The sequence below is a fragment of the Paramormyrops kingsleyae genome, chromosome 21 (assembly GCF_048594095.1).
Source record: "Paramormyrops kingsleyae isolate MSU_618 chromosome 21, PKINGS_0.4, whole genome shotgun sequence".
NCBI classification, from domain to species: domain Eukaryota; kingdom Metazoa; phylum Chordata; class Actinopteri; order Osteoglossiformes; family Mormyridae; genus Paramormyrops; species Paramormyrops kingsleyae.
This window is the reverse complement of record NC_132817.1, coordinates 18,546,156-18,565,270: the sequence shown is the minus strand read 5'-3', so window position 1 is coordinate 18,565,270 and position 19,115 is coordinate 18,546,156. Positions and strand designations below refer to the sequence as shown.

The 19,115-nt window shown below is 48.0% G+C and overlaps 1 protein-coding gene across 1 annotated transcript in view; it reads right to left on the bottom strand.

The window, feature by feature from the left end:
- The window catches only part of wwtr1 (WW domain containing transcription regulator 1), a 31,285-nt gene extending 15,966 nt beyond the window's left edge, over positions 1-15,319 (bottom strand). Inside the window, exon 1 of the mRNA XM_072704051.1 lies at positions 14,563-15,319. Coding sequence (XP_072560152.1) covers positions 14,563-14,969 — 407 coding nt within the window. The 5' untranslated portion in view covers positions 14,970-15,319. The remainder of the gene's footprint in view (positions 1-14,562) is intronic.
- Between the last annotated feature and the right edge of the window lie 3,796 nt (positions 15,320-19,115).

The following is a 19,115-nucleotide window of genomic DNA, read 5'->3' as shown; positions in this document are numbered from 1 at the left end:
TATGTGGGACGAGCGCGTCGGCACCGTCTGGCCGACTGGGACTGGAACAACACTGGGACTGTCAGGCAGCCAGACGCGCAACGGCTCCTCTGCAGAGGGCTTCCTGTTGGAGCCGTGCAGTGGAAAAACAGCACTTAAGCCTTTGTCAGGGTTCCAGCCCCCTCCCCCCCCAAACCGCCCCCTACACGCACACACAAACATTCACTGAGCTCAGCACGCTTCCTCGTTCGCTTGGCCCATTCCATCGAAGCACTGACCCCCCCCCCCACCACCCGCCGACCCCCACCAGCAACCCCCCCCCTTCTTCCGTTTAGGCGGCCATGTGTGGATCTAGTTTGAAAACAGATCAGGCTTTGCATGTGAAGACTTGCTGGGGAGCAGAACTGGGCAAACAGATGTTTACGGGTCTGTCGAGCCGCGTCCGGGGAAGCGTTTAAATCCCAGTTAACTCAGGATCCCACGATGGGCCCAGAGATCACTCTGCACTCTGGAAGACAAGGCTTCATGCAAGCCCTGCAGCACTAACCGGGTGGGGGGGGGGGGGGGGGGGGGTTGCACGCAGAGAAGGGATTATGGGATTGGTGCGGTCAGCAGAAGATACGGGGGCCGTGTGAAAGCGATGGGAGAGGGCAGGACCTCAGCAGTTGCCAGGCCACAGCCAGCCCCACGTGACCGCGCTTTTCCAGTGATTCCCAGTGTCCTGACACCAGTTAGCCGGGACTGACCAGCTGTCCCCAGTAAAACAGGTTGTCATTTTAAATACGCTCCACACCAGCCTAACAAGGAAGCACCGTCGCTCGTGTAACCCGTGTAGGTTTCGATCCGCTGGTCCGTAATGCACACCGGCAGGCTTATACAAGATGAAACTGAATACCTCAGATCTCCAAAGCAATTTCTGTTAAAGCCTGAGAACACGCTAATCAGGCCCACTTCACTCATTCCAAGCAGCATCATTTACAGGAAACAAAGAACCAGAGGGCCAAGTACGTCGAACCTAATACCTTAAGATGATCTGCCACCAGGTTTCCAATAAGAAAACGGCAGATATTTTTCCATATATGAGAAGCATCTTTGTCAGCAGATTAAACATCGCTGACTGTTTTTCATGCGACAGCGTGGCATTTTTCTGTTGTCTTTCCAAGCAGACGAGTGAATGCAAAGAACGTAAGATTGACAGCTAAAAATAAAGTGCTGTCGAAGACCCAGGTCGGGAAGAATCGCGCAGCTGCCATAGTGCTTAAATGTCCGTGCCTGTTGCTGTTACTACGGCAGGCTACATCCTGTCCCAAAACAGGCAACATCCAGGCACAGGCGGTTACCTGGCAACGAAGGCTCTCGACTCGTGTCCAGTAGGTTGACAGCTTTAACGAGGGATAACTGCTCTTGAATTAGCACACGATGACACTGACAATAAAACTCTTCAGAAAAAACTCCCCACCAGGATACACGAGTAAAAGCAAAACAGGGACAACAGACCTTGTTTCCTTGGTCCACATGAAAGCCGTTACATACAAATATAATTTTGTTACTCACGCTGTCATATACATACTCATGCTGGGAAATGTACATGGAGGAAACCCAAGAATCAAATGCAACTGTGACACTCGCTTGGATTTTTGCATCTTGCATTTAACTTCCCCTTTACCCATTTTTATATGTCCAGTAATAAGAGGTAGACATTTCAGGTCCAGAAAATAAAAATCCAGACCAAGATTTTGTTTGAACCAGTAGTTGAAACTAAAAAGTCACAGAGTACTCAATTGGTTGGTTGAAACAAAATCTTGGTCTGGATTTTTACTTTCTGGACCAGAAATGTCCACCTCTGCCGATAATGTCCAAAATAAAACAGCTTTGCCTATTAATACAGCTGGGTATTCAACTGAGGCAATTCAGATTAAATCCTTCAGCTCAAGGGTATAACAGCAGAGCATCACAGGCACTTGAACCCTTGAGAGTAGGGTTACACGTCCTTAGTCAGCATGCTACCATTGAAGGAGCCCTTGTTCACACTCACGCACATTCACACACACACAGACGTTTAAGAATACCTTTCTTAATACGAGTCCTCAAACTGGACAAAAACCAGCATGGGGGGGGGGGCTGTTTCGTAGTGAGTGTACTAACTGTGAGGGGACTGACATCCTGACCTCATCCGGTGGGGTAGTTAAGAGTGACATACCCTTAAGGTGCCCAGAGAACCAAACTAATGTGGCCAAAAGATCACATGACTCGGCTAAAAGGTCACATGACTCAACCGTTTTGTTTCCCTATTCAATTACATTGTATTAATATGTAATCAGAAGTGTTTTGATATTATGATAGATGCTCTATTACTGATACCCCGAGCAGATACCGGCGCTGTCCAAATGAAGGGTCCAAGGAAGAGAACAGACCAGAGATTCCCACTTGGCAGATTTTTGATACACGTTTCAGAATGGCAGCTGGAAATTTTGGAATCAGAATCATGCAACGCAATTAAGGAATTTAGGGGGAGAGCCCCCCTGGGAAACCAAATGGGGGGTGGGGGCGGTGGGGGGCTGGAGCGCAGGAAACGGAATGTGTTGCTAATAATAGCCAGTTCCATCCGACATCCTGGCAGGTCCCGGGGGAGCATGAAGACGGAGAGGAAGCTGAGAAGGCCTCTTTGCCAGGAGGCTATCAGAGCAATGCTGTGGCCCACTCCCCCCCCCCCATGTAAAACCCATCTCGAGTTGTCATGATGACCACTGTTTTTGGTGACCAGTTTAAGGTGGGATTCTTTACAAGGAGAAGCCAGTTAGCTGAAGACATGACTATGGACAAGACCAGACAAAAATAATAAAGACACAACTTGCGCATCAAAACCAAGATGGCGGCTACATTAATTTCAGTGTAAGCCTTGGATGCTTATTTTATGGGTGGGACATGATATTAGATGGGCCTTTCTTCAGCTGTTGCAAAGCACTATGGGAGACTCCTGTTACCGGTTGAAACAGCTGTGGGAAGAGACGACCAGACCCGGAGCAGCTGCTGGCTAACTATAGTTCTGACACTGATCTCTTGGCCTCACTCATTCATTGGGGAGCCTTGGGAGCCGCTCCAGGTATGAGCTATGCGGGACGTTGGCCCACAGCAGCAAAATCTCTACGCGCTCCAGCCGTTCCGCACCCAAAACCACGCGGCTAGCTAAAGACTAGCTAAAAAGTCTCAATCTGACGTACTTAAATTTACTGCTGAATAAATATTTCAGGGCGAAGAAGCAGAGCGAGCATTCCTGGGTCGGCCAAGAGTCCCCCTTGTCAAATTTCAAAACCCAAAATCATACCACCCACTTGTCAAGGATCCAGCGGGGAGAGTGAGAGAGAGAGAGCACTCCTAGCCTTCTGATTAGCTGTTGTTTTTTTCCGAATTCTTCTTTGTTAAAAAAAAAAGGGACTTTAAAGCCAGCAATCACTCGAGCTCCCGTGGATCATCTTCTGAGAGCCCTCCGCTCGACACCCAGTCCATCCTCAGAGACACGTTACCGGCATTAGCGTCACTATGGTCACGTGCCGGACTCTTGAGGCTCCCCCGGACATCCGCAGAGAGACGTTCTGTGCCCCGGCCCTGCACTGGTGGTCGCGCCGCCCGCTGCATTTATCTGCTAGGCCTTCCAGGGCCGGCCGATCCTCAGGAACAAACAGCCCTTTCAGATACGTTTGATGATATAATGTGCCAAGGCTGGCAGTGAGCCCAGTATGTTAAATAACTCTGAGACTCTGTGACCCCAGAGCGGAGTCAGACAAAGAGAAAATTGTGAGATTGACTCAAGTAATACGCATGAATCCTTCAGTGCCGAGCCGAACATTCTAAACGACCCCCCCCCCAACCCCAACTATTCCTCTTTATGTTCAGCAAAAGCACTCATGAATACCATTCATCCTGAACATTGGCACATTTATGAACCACTGCACCCTACAATGACATCTCAAGTGCATATTTCACATTGCAAGGGTCTTTCCCCCAACCCCCACCTTACCTTAAGTATCAAATTGCATGCAATTCCCCACAATGTCGGGTGGAGAAGACTTGGCCCGCTTCCACCCAGCTCTGTGGCCACAGTGAACAGCTATGATATTTTCTTGGGTGAGCCACAGAATCAAAAGGGGCTTTATAACGAAGATCGACCTATTAAGTCAAGGCTGCGATCACTCTGATAGGGGAGACCTTTCCTGTCTGCAAAACAAAAGAAGACAAAAAGGCCAGCAAGGAATGGGAAGCCCTTGCTTTACTTCTGGGGAGATATGGCGAGGGATGTAGTGACCGGTAGAAAAGAGCTCGAAGGAGCCAAAGGCTCAGCTACCAGGTCAGCACATCCATCAACCGGCTCACGCATGCAATAAACACACAAGTAGCCGCCAAGGTCACCAGTCACTCACGTGACCTTCCTGGGTGGAGATTGGCCTGGTCGAAACAGAAAAGGACCTCCATGGGTGCCCAGACAAAGGGTGGTACGATGCTACCCACATTTTCTCCACTGCCATGGCAACACACTCTTGGGTTCCACTGCGTTTTTGCTTCAAGGATATTTCACCTTCCAGCACAAAACTCAGTTGATGTTTAATGCTGGTGGATTCACGACCACAAAAATCATTTCAAACCACCATAAGATGTTTCTCAGCACACAGCTAATCCTCCACAGGACCTTAGCCAAGCCTAAAGGGTTGAGTTGGCCTAACACTGGAAATTTGAGGGGTCAGCCCCTCATTTATGAATCCCAGTCTTGGTCTTCTTCATCCAGAGATGGGACTGAAACACAAAACCAACGGAACTGAGTTTACCTGAGGCCTGCTAAACGTTCCCGAAAGTGCCTCGATAGGGGTGAGAATATCTAACACCACGGAGGCGTGGCCATGTATCGAAGCCCTTCCACTGGATCACTTTCCTGAAAGGAACTTCCAGACAGTCCCTGTTTGCACAAGGCCGTGAGGAATCGCTCACTCCAGCCATTAAAAACAGCGTCTGGCATAGGGCCTGACAGCCAGACCTCATGGCCTCTTTCCTTCAAGATAAAGACACGGTCTCTGCTGCCTGTTCTGTGACCCCCACCAGGACCGAGGCCCTCCACTACCCCTCCTTTTCCCCTGCAGGAGCACGACAGTCTGGCAGAGAACATGCTGGAGCCCTGGAGTCCTTTCTCCCAGGACCCCTTCTGGGAAGACTAGCGGGCCACGCAGAAGCATAATTCCATGGTCCATCAGCAAGTTTACTTCACACGGGCCCCCCCCCCCCCACACCTCTCAACAAAGCAGAGGGTAATGGGACATGTGTGTTAATCGGTGACACATGTGCAGCGTGCAGATACTGCACAGCTACGGGTTTGCCAGGTTCCTCGGCTGCTCTGTGGTGCTGGTTTCCCTCTTGACGCATTATTACAGGTGGTTCATCCACTCCAGCAGGGTTGGGCAATATTTCCATTTCACACCGAACAGTCATCGAATGAGGCGTCTATTGTTCAATGATATAAATAATAACATTGTAATCATCAAGAGACAGATGTCCTCTGTTGAGCGAAATCCACCCAAAGCGCAAATGATGAAAACCACAGTAGTTATGATGGGACGGCCATCAACATTGCAATTCCAGCCAAATACCCAATCTGTGCTAACCAGGCTCGACGAAATCCATAGAGAAAAATATACAGGCAATACCAGGCAAGCGATTTTAGTGCGTGGAACCTATCAGGGGCAATAACTACTGAGGGGACTTCCTCCATCCAGTCCTCGGTTTAATCATGGTCTGGAATCAGGGGCTCATGGTGCTGTCACAGCTATGCAGTTTTACCGGATCTGGCTACAACCATCACAGAGCGATCTCTACCTTAAGGTCAGGAGTGCATCCGCCATGATAAGGAACTCTAGTCACATGCAGGAGCGACGAAGGAATAATGAGCCCCGCCGTGTTATCGGAAGACAGTTGAATGCAAGGAAGACATGGACTGATACGAAGTTTGTGTTGAGCTGTGGTCTACCTTTGGGGGGGGGGGGGGGACAGAAGCACAGTGTGATGTCACATGGCTACGCAGCTGGGCCGTGAGACTATAGCACTGCAGCTCAGGCCAAGACCTAGAAAAAAGTGGGCAGCACATATAGAGTGATTTCAAAGGCCTTAATCCTTTTAATAATAACTGATGCTTGTTTGGGGTGCAGCAGCGCTACCTCTATCGCTAACCGTGCTGACGATGACCTCAGTCGGATGACATCATCACCACCAGGAGCCGCATCGTGATAGGCTTCGCCCCTGCGCTCCTTCAAGCAGAGCCAGCCAGACCTGCTCGTCTCCCTCAGTCAATAACGTGACGGGAGCCCACGTGGCACCAAGGGAGGCCCGACAACCCCGGCACGTGGCGTGCCACGGTCAGTGCCGGTCCCCCGGGTCCCGATACGAGCAGAGCCTCACGTCGCGTTTTGGGCTGGTGAATGAAATGCCAAAAGGTATAGAGAAACGGCAGGGATGACAAATCCGGCCAGCCGACTGGGAACAATACACCCACACGGCTCGGGCTCGCATTCTGGCTGGGATGAATAGAGCAGGCAGAGAGGAGGCACGCGAGAGTGAGGCCTGTGCCGATGTCCCGCCGCGGGTCGAGTGACAGGACGCGCCCTGGCTGCTCCAGCTCCTTACACATAACGTCCCCATGTGGCACAGATTCACACAGAGGGGCTGAAGTGTCACCATGGAAACAGACTTCCTCCTCCTATTCCAGATGCTCCAGTGGTCTTCCGTCCGACACGCACGCACATGTACTCACGCACGGGCAAGACGTCACACTGCCAGTAACAGCCGCGAGTAAGAGAGATAGTAGAATTTTTTTGCTGCTGAACTATACAAATAGTCCCAATTTTTCTGGAAATCAAACGCGCCGCTGCAGCAGCTGTGGTCCGTGTGGAACTGCAGTCGCGGGACTGGCGTGCGACTCGTTTTCAGGATAATTACGTTCATTTTGACTATGAAACAGCTGTCAAGGACGCTTGCCGTACAAACAATACTTTGTCTCGGGATGACTGTTTTTTTCCCCCCTTTTCTCCCGCCAGGGGCCGAGCAGAGAACAGTCTGCTTTGTTTTTAGTTGTTTATTGTCACTTTGTGAGACGGAGGCGAAAAGGTGATGGATGAAGAGCTGGAAGCAGGTAAACAGTGAGAGCCAGGAGCTCGTGTTTTGTGTGCAGCCGGCCTTCCATAAAACATGCGGTGAGTTTAAGGCCCCAGTGCAGAGAGATTTGTTTAGAGCAAATGGGTTTGGGCTCAGTTATCATTCTCTTCCAGCGAATCCACGGCGGAGCTAAATTCGGCCCCGCATGGCCACGGTCTTTGAAATGTCAGACACCCGGGGCCTGACGGTCAGTCACACAAACAGCCGCACTGCGTTGCTAAGCCGCAGACCGTCAGCCGAATTGGGGGGGGGGGGGTCTAATCGTCATGGACGCCGGCTGCCGGCCCCCATCCTGTTTATCCTCCTTCCTTTTTAAGCTTTCGGCTCCTTTCACGCGGCCCGTTTGAAGTCTGACTCATGTTTATTGTCTCGGCGTTCCGAAGCCCGTGAGCCAGCCCAGAGCCTCACATCAGCCATTATTCCAGCGAAACAAAAGGAAATGACCAGGTCCATATCCTGAGACGGTTTCAGCTGCTTACTGGAACGGCGGGGGGGGGGGGGGGGGGGGGGGGGATGGAAAATACCACTTTGCTGCAGAAAACAAGCGTCCACATAGCCATGTATTACTCCCTGGAAATGGCTTGTAATTTGTCACCGAAAAGCAAAGGACAGGAAGAGAAGAGGTGCCGTCACACAGAGGAGACAGAGAGAGAAGGAAGGAGCCCAGCTTATCCAGAGTTTACATGTGCCCGCATGGGTGATCGAGAGCCAGTTAACACAGCAAGTCATCAATAGACCTCAGAGCATCTATCCTGCCTTCTCAAGCAGCCTAAAGTGAAAAGTCGGCACAGGTATGAAGGCAGGAGCAGATGAGAGCCCCAAGGGAGCCGGGCGGTTATGGAGGTTTGGGATACAGGAACCGAACACTGGGATCCTGTTAGCTGCCTGGTTGCTTAGCCATCTTAAAAATGCAGAACCTTTCAAATAGAATAACTTAAATATCCCAATATCACCCAAATCCTCCTTTAATTATTCAAGTTCTGTAGTTGCTGAGTGTGTATCAATACTGCTTGTTTTCTAAAGTGAAGTGATTGTCATTGATGACACACTACAGCACACAGTACACAATAACCAAATGCGTCCTTTGCATTTAACCCATATGCGACATAGCAGTGGGCAGCTATTATTTAGTGCCTGGGGAGCAGTGTGTGGGGGCGGTAGCTTGCTCAGGGTACCTCAGTGGTACCTTGTTGTTTGGGGATTCGAACCAGTCAATAGTCAGAGTTAGAGCTCTGCTTGTGTTTAGCGTGAACGGGAATGGTGCATTGAAGATTTCAGCACCTCATGTGTGTTTCTGTAGATGAACTTAAGAAGTTTTCTTTTACAAACTGCTTAGAATAAAAGCATCCCCAATATCAGGAGACGTAAAACACTCTGAAGCTTTAGTCTGCAGGTGAACGCCAAGACATACAGTTGCTGATCCCTCATACACCTGCTAAAAATTTTTTTTTTCAGAAATCTGTTCACCATTGGACTCCACATGGGGCAACTAGCCAATGAGAGGCCGAGACGACGGTCAGTGAGGATGCTGAATCAGGACCCCAGAGCTGGCTGCTATGGTTTCAAAAGGTCACGACAAGTCACCCAGGGCCTGGAAGACACAGGTACGTTTGTTGAGATCATAAATAACAAACCACTCCTCTGGACGTAACATCAGTGTGCTGGGTGGCCCACAGCCAGGGATACCCCCCCCCAAATACAATTTATTCAGCTGTCACAGGGTAGGGGGGGCTCCCAGCAGCCAATGTCCTGTAAACACACACAAACAGTGACGCGCAATGCTTCACCTGTGACATTGTTACAGGCCAGACACAACGACGCCGTATAGGTAGGGGTACGAATGATCGCTTCGGCTGGCCGCAAACATTACGGGTAAAGCCGAAGCTTCGAGCGCCGAAAGTCATAATATCCGGACTTGAAATAATGCGGCCTACTGCTGCTCCTGAAGAGGCCCACGAAAGAGCAGGTCCCTGGGAGATCTCACCACTTCCTGCGGCTGATTCCTCCTTAGAGAAGCTCACTTCTTTGATCACAGGGTCAGTCACTCGGTCATCTAGGCCAAGGGAGGCCTGACATTCACCTAAGCAGGAACTCCATGTGTTTATACAGTCCGCAGCTGTTCAATGCTGCTGCTCCCCAAGGCTCATCTTCAGGCCAAAAAGGAGCAGGCCGCAAACCGAAAGGATTTACTCAGCTCACATGACATTTCCTTTAAATGTAATTGCTTCCATATATGTGAGATCGACGAGTCACGCGAGTCTCCCTGAGTGGACTGAAGTGGAGCACCGTGCCGCGCATACAAAGAGGCCCTTGTCCCAAGAGAGGGGTCTACAAACCAGGGCTTGGCCGACGGAGCCAAGGGGGGAACCGGGTTTCCTGTGCTCGTCCAAGTCACATACTGGGCAGACCAATGGACTGGGCCCACGGGCAGATCCATAAAGGATCGGCCGCAAGCCGTCGCGGGGAGGAAGGGAGGGAAACAGACGGAAAACTCCAGACTGGCTGCCGTCTTCGCGAAAACATCTACTAAGGCCGCTTTGCTGATAGGCCTGGCACTGTGGATCCTCGCAGCACCACAGGAAAAAAAGGGAAGAAAAAAAACAGGCCGAGGGGAGACATTGTTTAACGAGTTTACTGGAAAAGGCCGGGCCCGGACGACAATCTCCAGAGGAGGTCAAAGCGGGGAGACATTTTCTAACACGGCGACCATGCCGTGATTCATGCTTTTCAGTGCTTTCGCCTACAACGACAGTAGCTACAAAACACACAGGAACTTAAAAAAAAAAAACATGAAAAGGGTGAAACCAAAACCAAAGAGGGCAGGCAGGAGCTGATGTGTCCATTCGGACAGAAAAATTCCTCCTGTATGAGACAAGATTTAATTAAATGAAAAGTCACCCTTTTGTGCACTGGGGATATAGGGCTTCCAGAATTAAGGAAGATTCATAAACATTTTCTCCTGCTCTTGCACCAAATATAAATACTTGCATGTGGACTAAGTTAATTTTACAAAGCTAAAAGGCAGGTAAAGTCAATTTGTACATTTATTCTCATTTCCTCAGCACTGCCACCAGCAAACAGTAGACATTGAATTGATGTCATAACGCAGAATAAAATAATGGTCAGTCAAGTGTATGAGGCTAAGCAGTGTCATTTTTAAAATGCGTCATTCTGAAGAGTTTACTGTTCGTTTTCGGTTTCATGGGGCAGCTGACCAAACATTACAGGTGTCTCTGCAAGAAGGGGAATAAAAACAAAGTCACCTCTGAGGCATGGTGAATTTAGCCGGTAGTCCATTGAAAATATTATTCTCAGATGCCATTTCATGGCTCCCTGCGACCAGGTTGGGAACATGCCTTTTATTTTGTACACCACAAGTCAGTGTGACACCTGCAAAAGTGATAGCATAGACCTCTCATAGACTGTAATAACGTTACAAACATAAAGAGACAGGGAGTCTCAATTTTCACATCAATGAGCTCGACGGTGATGAGTAACTGATAGTACAGATGGCTGCATGAACTGTCCTTCTTGGGCCAACAGTGCTAGGGTGACAGACAGACAGATAGAGGCAGGCAGACAGGCAAGGAGGCAGACAGACTGACAGACAGAGGCAGACAGACAGAGACAGGCAGGCAGGGGAGCAGAGAGGCAGGCAGGCAGACAGACAGATAGACAGACAGGCACGCAGAGAGGCAGGCAAGCAGGCAGGAAGGGAGGCAGACAGGCAGACAGAGGCAGACAGGCAGACAGACAGAGACAGGCAGGCAGGCAGGGGAGCAGACAGACAGAGGCAGGCAGGCAGACAGGGAGGCAGAGAGGCAGGCAGGGAGGTAGATACAGAAACAGACAGAGAGACAGAGACAGACAGTAGACCTAGAAGTGGTGAGGGCTGTAAAAATAAGTACAAACTATCCTACCAGTTCCAGCACCTGGCCTGCAGCTTCCTCACCCAGAAGGTGAAGGTGGCCAGACAGTTACTGTAAACAGTGGTCGCTTGAGCGGCCTCATTCAGTCAGTCGTGTTTCCAAACTGGTCCGCAAGATATCCATTTGCACACAGGGACACCGTACAGTTCATAAAGAAAGGCTTTATGCTGTGGCCAGAAATTTCCCAGATAAAAACAAAGCAGCCACCCCCACCCTGTCATTAGCAGTAGGCTGACGTGAAAACACAAAGGATGTGAATGATAATTAAATGGAGGGGGCGACACGTTCAAGGCCTGGTTTAATGGGTTCCAGACAACAAGAGTCAGGACGCCTTTGGGAGCTGACAAGGGCATTTAACGACGCTTAATTACAGACTCCGTCGGCTCGCAGGAACAATCAAAAACGAAATTTCAGCCCTTTCCAAGCTGTCCCCGCGTCTTAAGTGCAATCGAGCAAGAGCAGACATTCCCGACAACCCAGAAGTCAGTGCCCCTGGTGGACGGGGAAGGGTGGCGACAGGAGAACCCGGAAACTTGCTGCCCTTCTGCAGCTCCTCAGAAACACGGGGCTAATTTTACTGCCCCCTTCCACGTGCCCGGCGGAGTCCATTTCACCTGCTGAGCGCCGAGACATGTTTGAGTCTCATATCTGTGCCGTCTGCTGACGTCTACGATTCCCCTGCATCAGTTGCTTTCTGGCCTCCAAAACAGACAGACCAACAAGAGCACAGCCCCCGACTTCGAGCGGGAACGGAACAAAACAGGTGATTGGACACGGCTGCCGCCACTGGGGCTTTGAAGAGGTCTGTTTGGGCTGCGCAGGAAAATTTCGTGGCCCAGCTGGGAGGTGTCTGGACATGTTGGCCGAAGTGTGCAAAACAGAGGGGCCTGCGCGCCACATGCACCTTGAATCTGGACCTGCTGTCTAATCACACACAACACAGCTCACCACACTGAGATAAAACCAGTTCCATAAATATTCAACTCTACATTACACAATCCCTTAGTACTATTATCCCATGACAACTTCACCAAAAAACACACTACGTTTTGCTAAAGCACTTAAATGGCGTCTTCTGGGACTCGAACCCACAACATTCTGGTTAAAAAGCTGAGCTGTTGAATCTGTAGTTACTTAATTACAGATCCTCATGCCAGCTGCAGGTGGCATAAGAGCGGACAAGGAGAGAAACCAAGACGTGGGGGTGGACATGCAGGAAATCCCGGCTTTTCACACACGGCGGCAAGCATGAGTGGAAAGGAGCTCAAAGCGAGCCGTGGGAGCGGAGGACCGAGGGGAAGGTAATTGTAGAGACAGGCTGACTTTGTTATCCTGACTGATTAATTGCAGGGTGGGGCAAGCCTCAGCTTTCAGGTTCAGCTCTTAACTTGCCAGCCCTGACTGCTCCAACAGGAGCCAACATGCTCCAGCTCCATGGAAAATGCTACCGGAGACCTAAGCAGACAGACTAGCTCGCTCAACATCCCCCCCCCCCATTCCAGATGCACACACACACACACACACACACACACAAAGACCTGTAATCATATCTTGGTGGGGACTCTCCATTCATTTCAAGGGGGAGAAATGCTAATGCTGACAATGACAACCTTAACCCCTACCTGGCCCTAACCATAACTATAAGTAATCAGACAAAGAGTTTTTGCATTTTTAGTTTTTGGATTGCAGTCACAGATTTTTACAAAACCAGAAGACTGGTCCCCATTAGGTGTAAAAAAATGGATATTCATCACGTTGTTGGGACATTTGGTCCCCACAAGGTAAGTTATATCTGGACCACACTCATACACACACACACACACACACTTGCTGGTTCAACCACCTCCCCAATACTCCTTCAACACAGCTCAGAAAAAGCTATTTTACTCCCACACTGCAGGGGGCAAGTGAATGGAAACATGTGCTTTGACCACCTGTCTTCAGAGCAACCAATAGCAGGCCCCGAAAAAGCCATATGATCCACAGCTATCGTCACATGTTCCTTCTCCAGCACTTTTGCCCTCCCGCAGCTTGCAGCACCTGCTGTGTGCCAATGGAACCCCTTTAGCTATCTACTCTGTGTAAAATCAAAGACAGACCCAATGCATTGTGGGTAAATAAGGCTAAGACTGTATGTGAGAAGTGGACCAGGAGATTTGGGTTTCACACCCCACAGGTGCTGCTGGGGAGCTGAATGCTAGCAACAAAACGGCCACACCAAATGGACACTAATACCCGCACCTGTATGGCACCTATCGAGTGCTTGGGGGGAGGGGGTCATGTTCCACAGCCTGGGACCTGACACCCCAGGTACACGGGGCTTTTCCACAGAAGATAACCTGGTATAGAAATCAGCTTAAAGCCGTCCATTCCGGGGTGAGAACTTCCAGCAGAAACTCAAGTAAAGACTGGTGCTTCTTAATGAACCAACAGGTGTAGATGGACTGTGTGTGACGGCACTGCCCTGGACAGTAACTACACCAGGGATGGCCAAACTTATCCGCAAAGGGCCAGTGTGTCTGCAGGTTTTTGGGATTACCTTTAGGTCAGCTGTTCAAACCCAGGGGTGAGGACCCATTGGCCAATCAGTCCTCTAATTAGTCATTTAATTAGGGAATTGCAGCAAAAATCTGCATACACACCGGCCTATTGCGAATAAGATTGGCCACCCTTGAACTAGACTGTCAGGGACTACATTCTCCTTCACAAATACTCCTGTCCCAATTCTTTTCCTGTTAGCTCCCTCGCTGCTCATCATCCCATAAACACATGCAACATCAGTTACCGCTGAAGGCAACTTCTCAAATGTGACATGCAGTGATTAGAAAGTTAGATGAAATGATTACAGCCTAATCGCTACGGGGTAAATATTAACCGGAAACCAAAAGTGATGCAATCCACAAAAGCAATTGTTTGTACACTAAAATGCTCAACAAATAAAACGTCTGTTAACACAAAAACATATCGTCCTTGGGTATTTTTAAAAGTAGCGGAGACGTGTCCGCCACTATGTGTTTGAACGGGGTGAATAATTGCAAGATCCTCCCAGCAGGGTCTAACAAAGACACAATCTTACTCCATCAAGATGTCTTTTTTTGAAGGGGTCGCACATCTATCATGAAGGGGTCGGAACCTTTTGTTTTCCCTTATGTGACAGTTTTTTTCCCCTCAAATATCACCCTTGGTACTGTGATTTAGTAAGACTGTGGGTTAAAAGTACTTAACGCTTGCGCGCAGCAGATGCAGGTTCGCCCACTTTATTTTAAGATTTGCGCTTCCTGACATTGCCGTATGTAGTTATTATGTTGGATGATGATTAACTCAGAAACATAACCTGGAAGTAGCTGTTCGTACAAAAATACGTCTATTAGTTGAACATGTTCTTAGATGTTGAAGCAATTCAGTCTCCTCGAAGGGCATGAATGGGGTTAGAGTTTGACTCTGGGAACTTGAAGTAACTTACTTGAGAAAGTATCTCTGGCCAGTGGAGGTGAAGGCCATCTCCCATCCCGGCGGCAGCGGCAGCTCGTCGGCGACGTCGAAGGACTGCTGGCGCAGATGCGCGTGGTGAGCCGGAGCCGGGCTCGCGCTGACCGCGGCCCCGAGCTGCAGCGAGGCGGGCGAGGAATGCGAGCGCGCGTGCTGCACCGAGAGCCGCGGCGTGTGGCTGCCCGAGTCGGTGCTCGACTGGCGCGAGTGCGAGCCCAGGTCGGGCTCCTTGAAAAAGGACTCGGGAAGCATCTTCTTCCTCCAAGAGCTTGGCTTCGGGTTCATCACCGAATTGAAGAGCGCCTCAAGGTCCGTGTCAAGGTCCTGTGCGACATGGACAACTTGCTGTCCAGGCAAAGGCTGCAGCGGGTTGTTATTCATTTTCTTAGTAAAACGTTAAAAAGTATATACTAAAAGAATTACAGTAGTTTCTTGCAGCTAAGCGCAAGAAAACTCGAACTTCCCAGTGTGTGGGAATGTTTTTTTCCCCAAAAAAAGTTAGCTAGCTAGCTTTATAACGCCTTTTCACACGGAAAATCATGCGAATGATCTAAAATAAGCATTAAACTTCTTGCAGCCTTATCATCTGTGGTCTGCAGTAGAAGATGTTGCTCTGTCGCCTCCTGACTTCGCGCCGGTCCGTCTCGCGGACGCGTTGACACCCCTCCGCTGGCGCTCCGGCTGGAAGTTTGTAAACTCAACTTTCTGCGGAGTCCGTGTCAGCAGCGCCTCATGAATTATTCATGATCCCTGAAACTTGTTTCGAAAAGTTTCGTTTCGTAACGTGGAAACCTAAAGTAAATCCAAAAAAAAAAAAAAAAAAATCAGTTAAAGTTGAATGACTCTGCAGACGAGAATGCGAAAGTGTCGCGGCACGCCTAACACTTCAACTTTGCGAATATATTTATAAAAGCACCAGGACAAATCACTACTGCTGTTTGTCAGCCGCAGGCGTGTTGACAACAACAATCTGAAATCGCTTTGTAAATAACAACAATTACAATCTCGCTGTCAATGTACAATCTCTATGGATAGAGTGTAGTGTTTCCATCAAGAAACTTACTTAACCTTACTGTTTTTTAAACGCATATTAATTTTACCATATATGGTCCGATGAAAGCTCCCACTTTCCTTCTGTCTCACTGAACAGTATTTCATACAACTATTTACATTTCACATATGTATATTTGCATTGAAAACACCCAGAAACACATAATTCCTTAATAAAATACATACAAATGCAAATTTGACATATATTGCAAATGTTTGGCATTTACATTTTATGCATTACATACTATAATTCCTTTAATTCTATTAATGCTTTTCCGACTTATTGCATTAGACAAAACGTATGTATATGTGTATGAAATAGGGAAAAATAATGACATAAACTGTATCGTTACTTAGCGTTTATGCTTTCCATGCAGTCACAATCGTGTCAACAGCGATAACGACAAAAGTGTAAAGGAAGATAGTTAAATGAAATTATCCTGTCTTTTCTTGCATTGGCCGTAAATAACCCTGGGCTTCTTGACCGTGAAAAACAACCGTTAGCTGAACCAGATACCGAACGGCTCACGGTGATTAATTAGAAAATCGCGCAGTTCTACTTCAAAATCATATATGCATAAAACTAAATCAATGTTGTGATTCGAAAAAAAGCACCAGAAATATAACTAATAAACTTTAATAATAAACTGTCGTGCGTTTTTGTACAAGGATTATGGGACTGCGTTTGGAGCGAGATCGGAAGCCCAAATTTGGTAAAAGGAAACACCAAGAAAAGGCGTTTCCAAGAAAGACACAAAAGGACTTAAGAAGCATAAAGCTTAAGAGTTTTGTCAAATGAAATCCAACAAGGTGACCTGCTGTCCTCTGAGAGATTTTGCTGTTTGTCAGTACAAAGCTTAGTGTTAATATAATCTCACAGCGACAGCACAGGCTAAAAAAAGGGGGGAGTGACGGCTCCCATCAACTGAAGAAAGGGATCTGGTCAGGCTGGTAAATGGAGCCAGTTCACTCACGTCCAAACTCCCCTGGGTCCCAGCAGTGACAGCAGACGATTTATGGCTCCTGGCCCTGGATCTTATGGAGTGTCTACAATCCCCCCCATCATTCATATGTTCCCACACTGAACGGGCCTTGCTGAGTGATAAAATAACTCTTATCCCATCCACCTGCAGACGGCTCGCTCCCTCCGACAGCTGAGACCTGACACCTGGCTCCCACCCCCAGTACCCACCACTGATCTCCCCGTTGTTGAATTATAGTTGCCATTTAGCAACTTTAGATTTCGATGCACAACACTGCAATATAAATGAATATGTCACCAAGTCTTCAATGAGTTCACACCCCAGTTGCAGTGAAATTATTTCTCCAGGGACAGTCTGACCCTGCTTTCTGTAGAAAAGAAAAGAAAAAACATGTCTTTATGGCTGAAATAAATAAACAAGTACATTTACTTTTGGGGAAAATACTATGTATGAATTCTGCCTCCGTTGAAAAAAATAAATGGTCAACATTCCTTATTTCACACACAAACATCCTTTGGTATCACACTTTATGGACGCTATGGTTGCTGTAGTTAAATTGCCCAGTTCAGTTTTTGAGAAGAAATGCCATCTGTCCAAAGGAACAGTTGACTTTGACGTGCATCAGCTCAGGACTTGACTATAGCAGACTTCTGCTTTGTATCCCTCCCTGAGACATTCAACTGTTACCCAGACGGCTCCTCAAGACCAACCTCCAGCACGAACCGCTCTACTACTACTAGCGATGACCATATAATTTGGTCAAAGTATTCTAAAACACTACATCCTTACTTGAGGAACCATCCAATGGATTCAACTTCCTAAATCACCATCTTGGTCCCACCAGCATGATAATCTTGCTGCCCTGCTATACTTCAAGCAGTTGTTGCTGAACGGTGAATTTCACTAATTCTGATTTTTTTTCCTCCCTCCTCATTCCTAACAACTGTGACTCACAAGTTCATAAGAGGCAGAATTATTTCATTTCAACAATGGAAATGAACAAATATCTATTTGCTAAAGGGAAAACAAAGTGAGATTGGATTTATTTTGTTGGTCTGTCTCCTAGTGAAGCGGCTGCCATGTAGAGCTAAGGAGGAGGATGAGAGTTTTCCTGCCCTGGGGACTGAAGGACCAGTTGTCATGGACATACTAGTGAGTGGTTCCCACAGTGAGACAAACGTACGATGAGGTGACCATCGGCAGATGGTCACATACAACCATTGCAGACCCCCAAGACTTTAATGGGGGGGGGGAGCCCCCTGTGCTCCAGCCAGGAAGCATCTGTGTCCGTTCAGTACTGGCCATACTGACAGGGCACATGCCTGTAGGAACTGCCTAGATGTTAGAATTCCTGACAATGGTGAGATTTCTTGAAAAACCTCTTTGAATTAATGAATTAATGTTGAATAATAATTAAGACACCAGATTCTAAAAAGCAACGAAACCCTGAAGTAAATATCTGCTAGATATCTGTGCCAGTGTTTGGATGGTTGCTAATTCGAATCCCGCTGGTAGAGTAATCAAATCACTTAACCCCAAAGACTGCTCCAGGGGTGTTGGGAAAATGGCTGATCCTGCACTCAAACCCCAATCATTGTTCTCACCTGCATATGAGTGTACATGTCATAGGAGAGCAAGATGGGGTTTATGAGAACTATAGAATTCCTATGAACTTGTTCTTGTACAGTTTTGTCATTATAACATGCCAAGAAATGGTTGTTACCATAAAAACCAATACATATACATCCATCCATTTTCTGTAACTGCTTGTCCTAATCATGGTCACAGGGGGATCCAGAGCCTATCCTGGAGGCTACGGGCACAAGGCAGGAAACAACCCAGAATGGGGTACCAACCCATCGCAGGGCACAAAGCAGGGAACAACCCAGAATGGGGTACCAACCCATCGCAGTGCACAAGGCAGGGAACAACCCAGAATGGGGTACCAACCCATCGCAGTGCACAATCACACACCAGTCACTCACACATGCAAATCTACGGGGAATTTAGTAAGTTCTATTCATCTTAGCATATTTTTTAACTATGGGGGGAAACCTACATACCCAGAGGCACCCCCGTGACAACACATGGCGAGAAGATGCAAACTCCATGCAAACAGAGCAGTGGTTGAAGCCTGGTCGTAGAAGTGTGAGGCAATAATGCTAACCACTGTTCCACCCGTGTACCATGTATACAAACGAAAGAACAAAAGAAGTGCATTTACAAGAAAATCATATTTTTGGTGTGATGCCTAAAAATCATTGTGCTTCATGATAATGCCAAACTATTTCAGTAGTACTTATTGACATACCAAAACAAAACCGATTTGTTCTAAATGATTTGTAATCTGTTTAGAAATGATTAAGGGCTTTTTATTCACAACATTCTGTGTTATGGAAAAATACATCCAAATTCTGTTTCAAGTCTTATAAAATGTGGTGCTGAATCCCCAATGTATTATCACTGTTTTGCATAATGCAAACTAGACAATCAT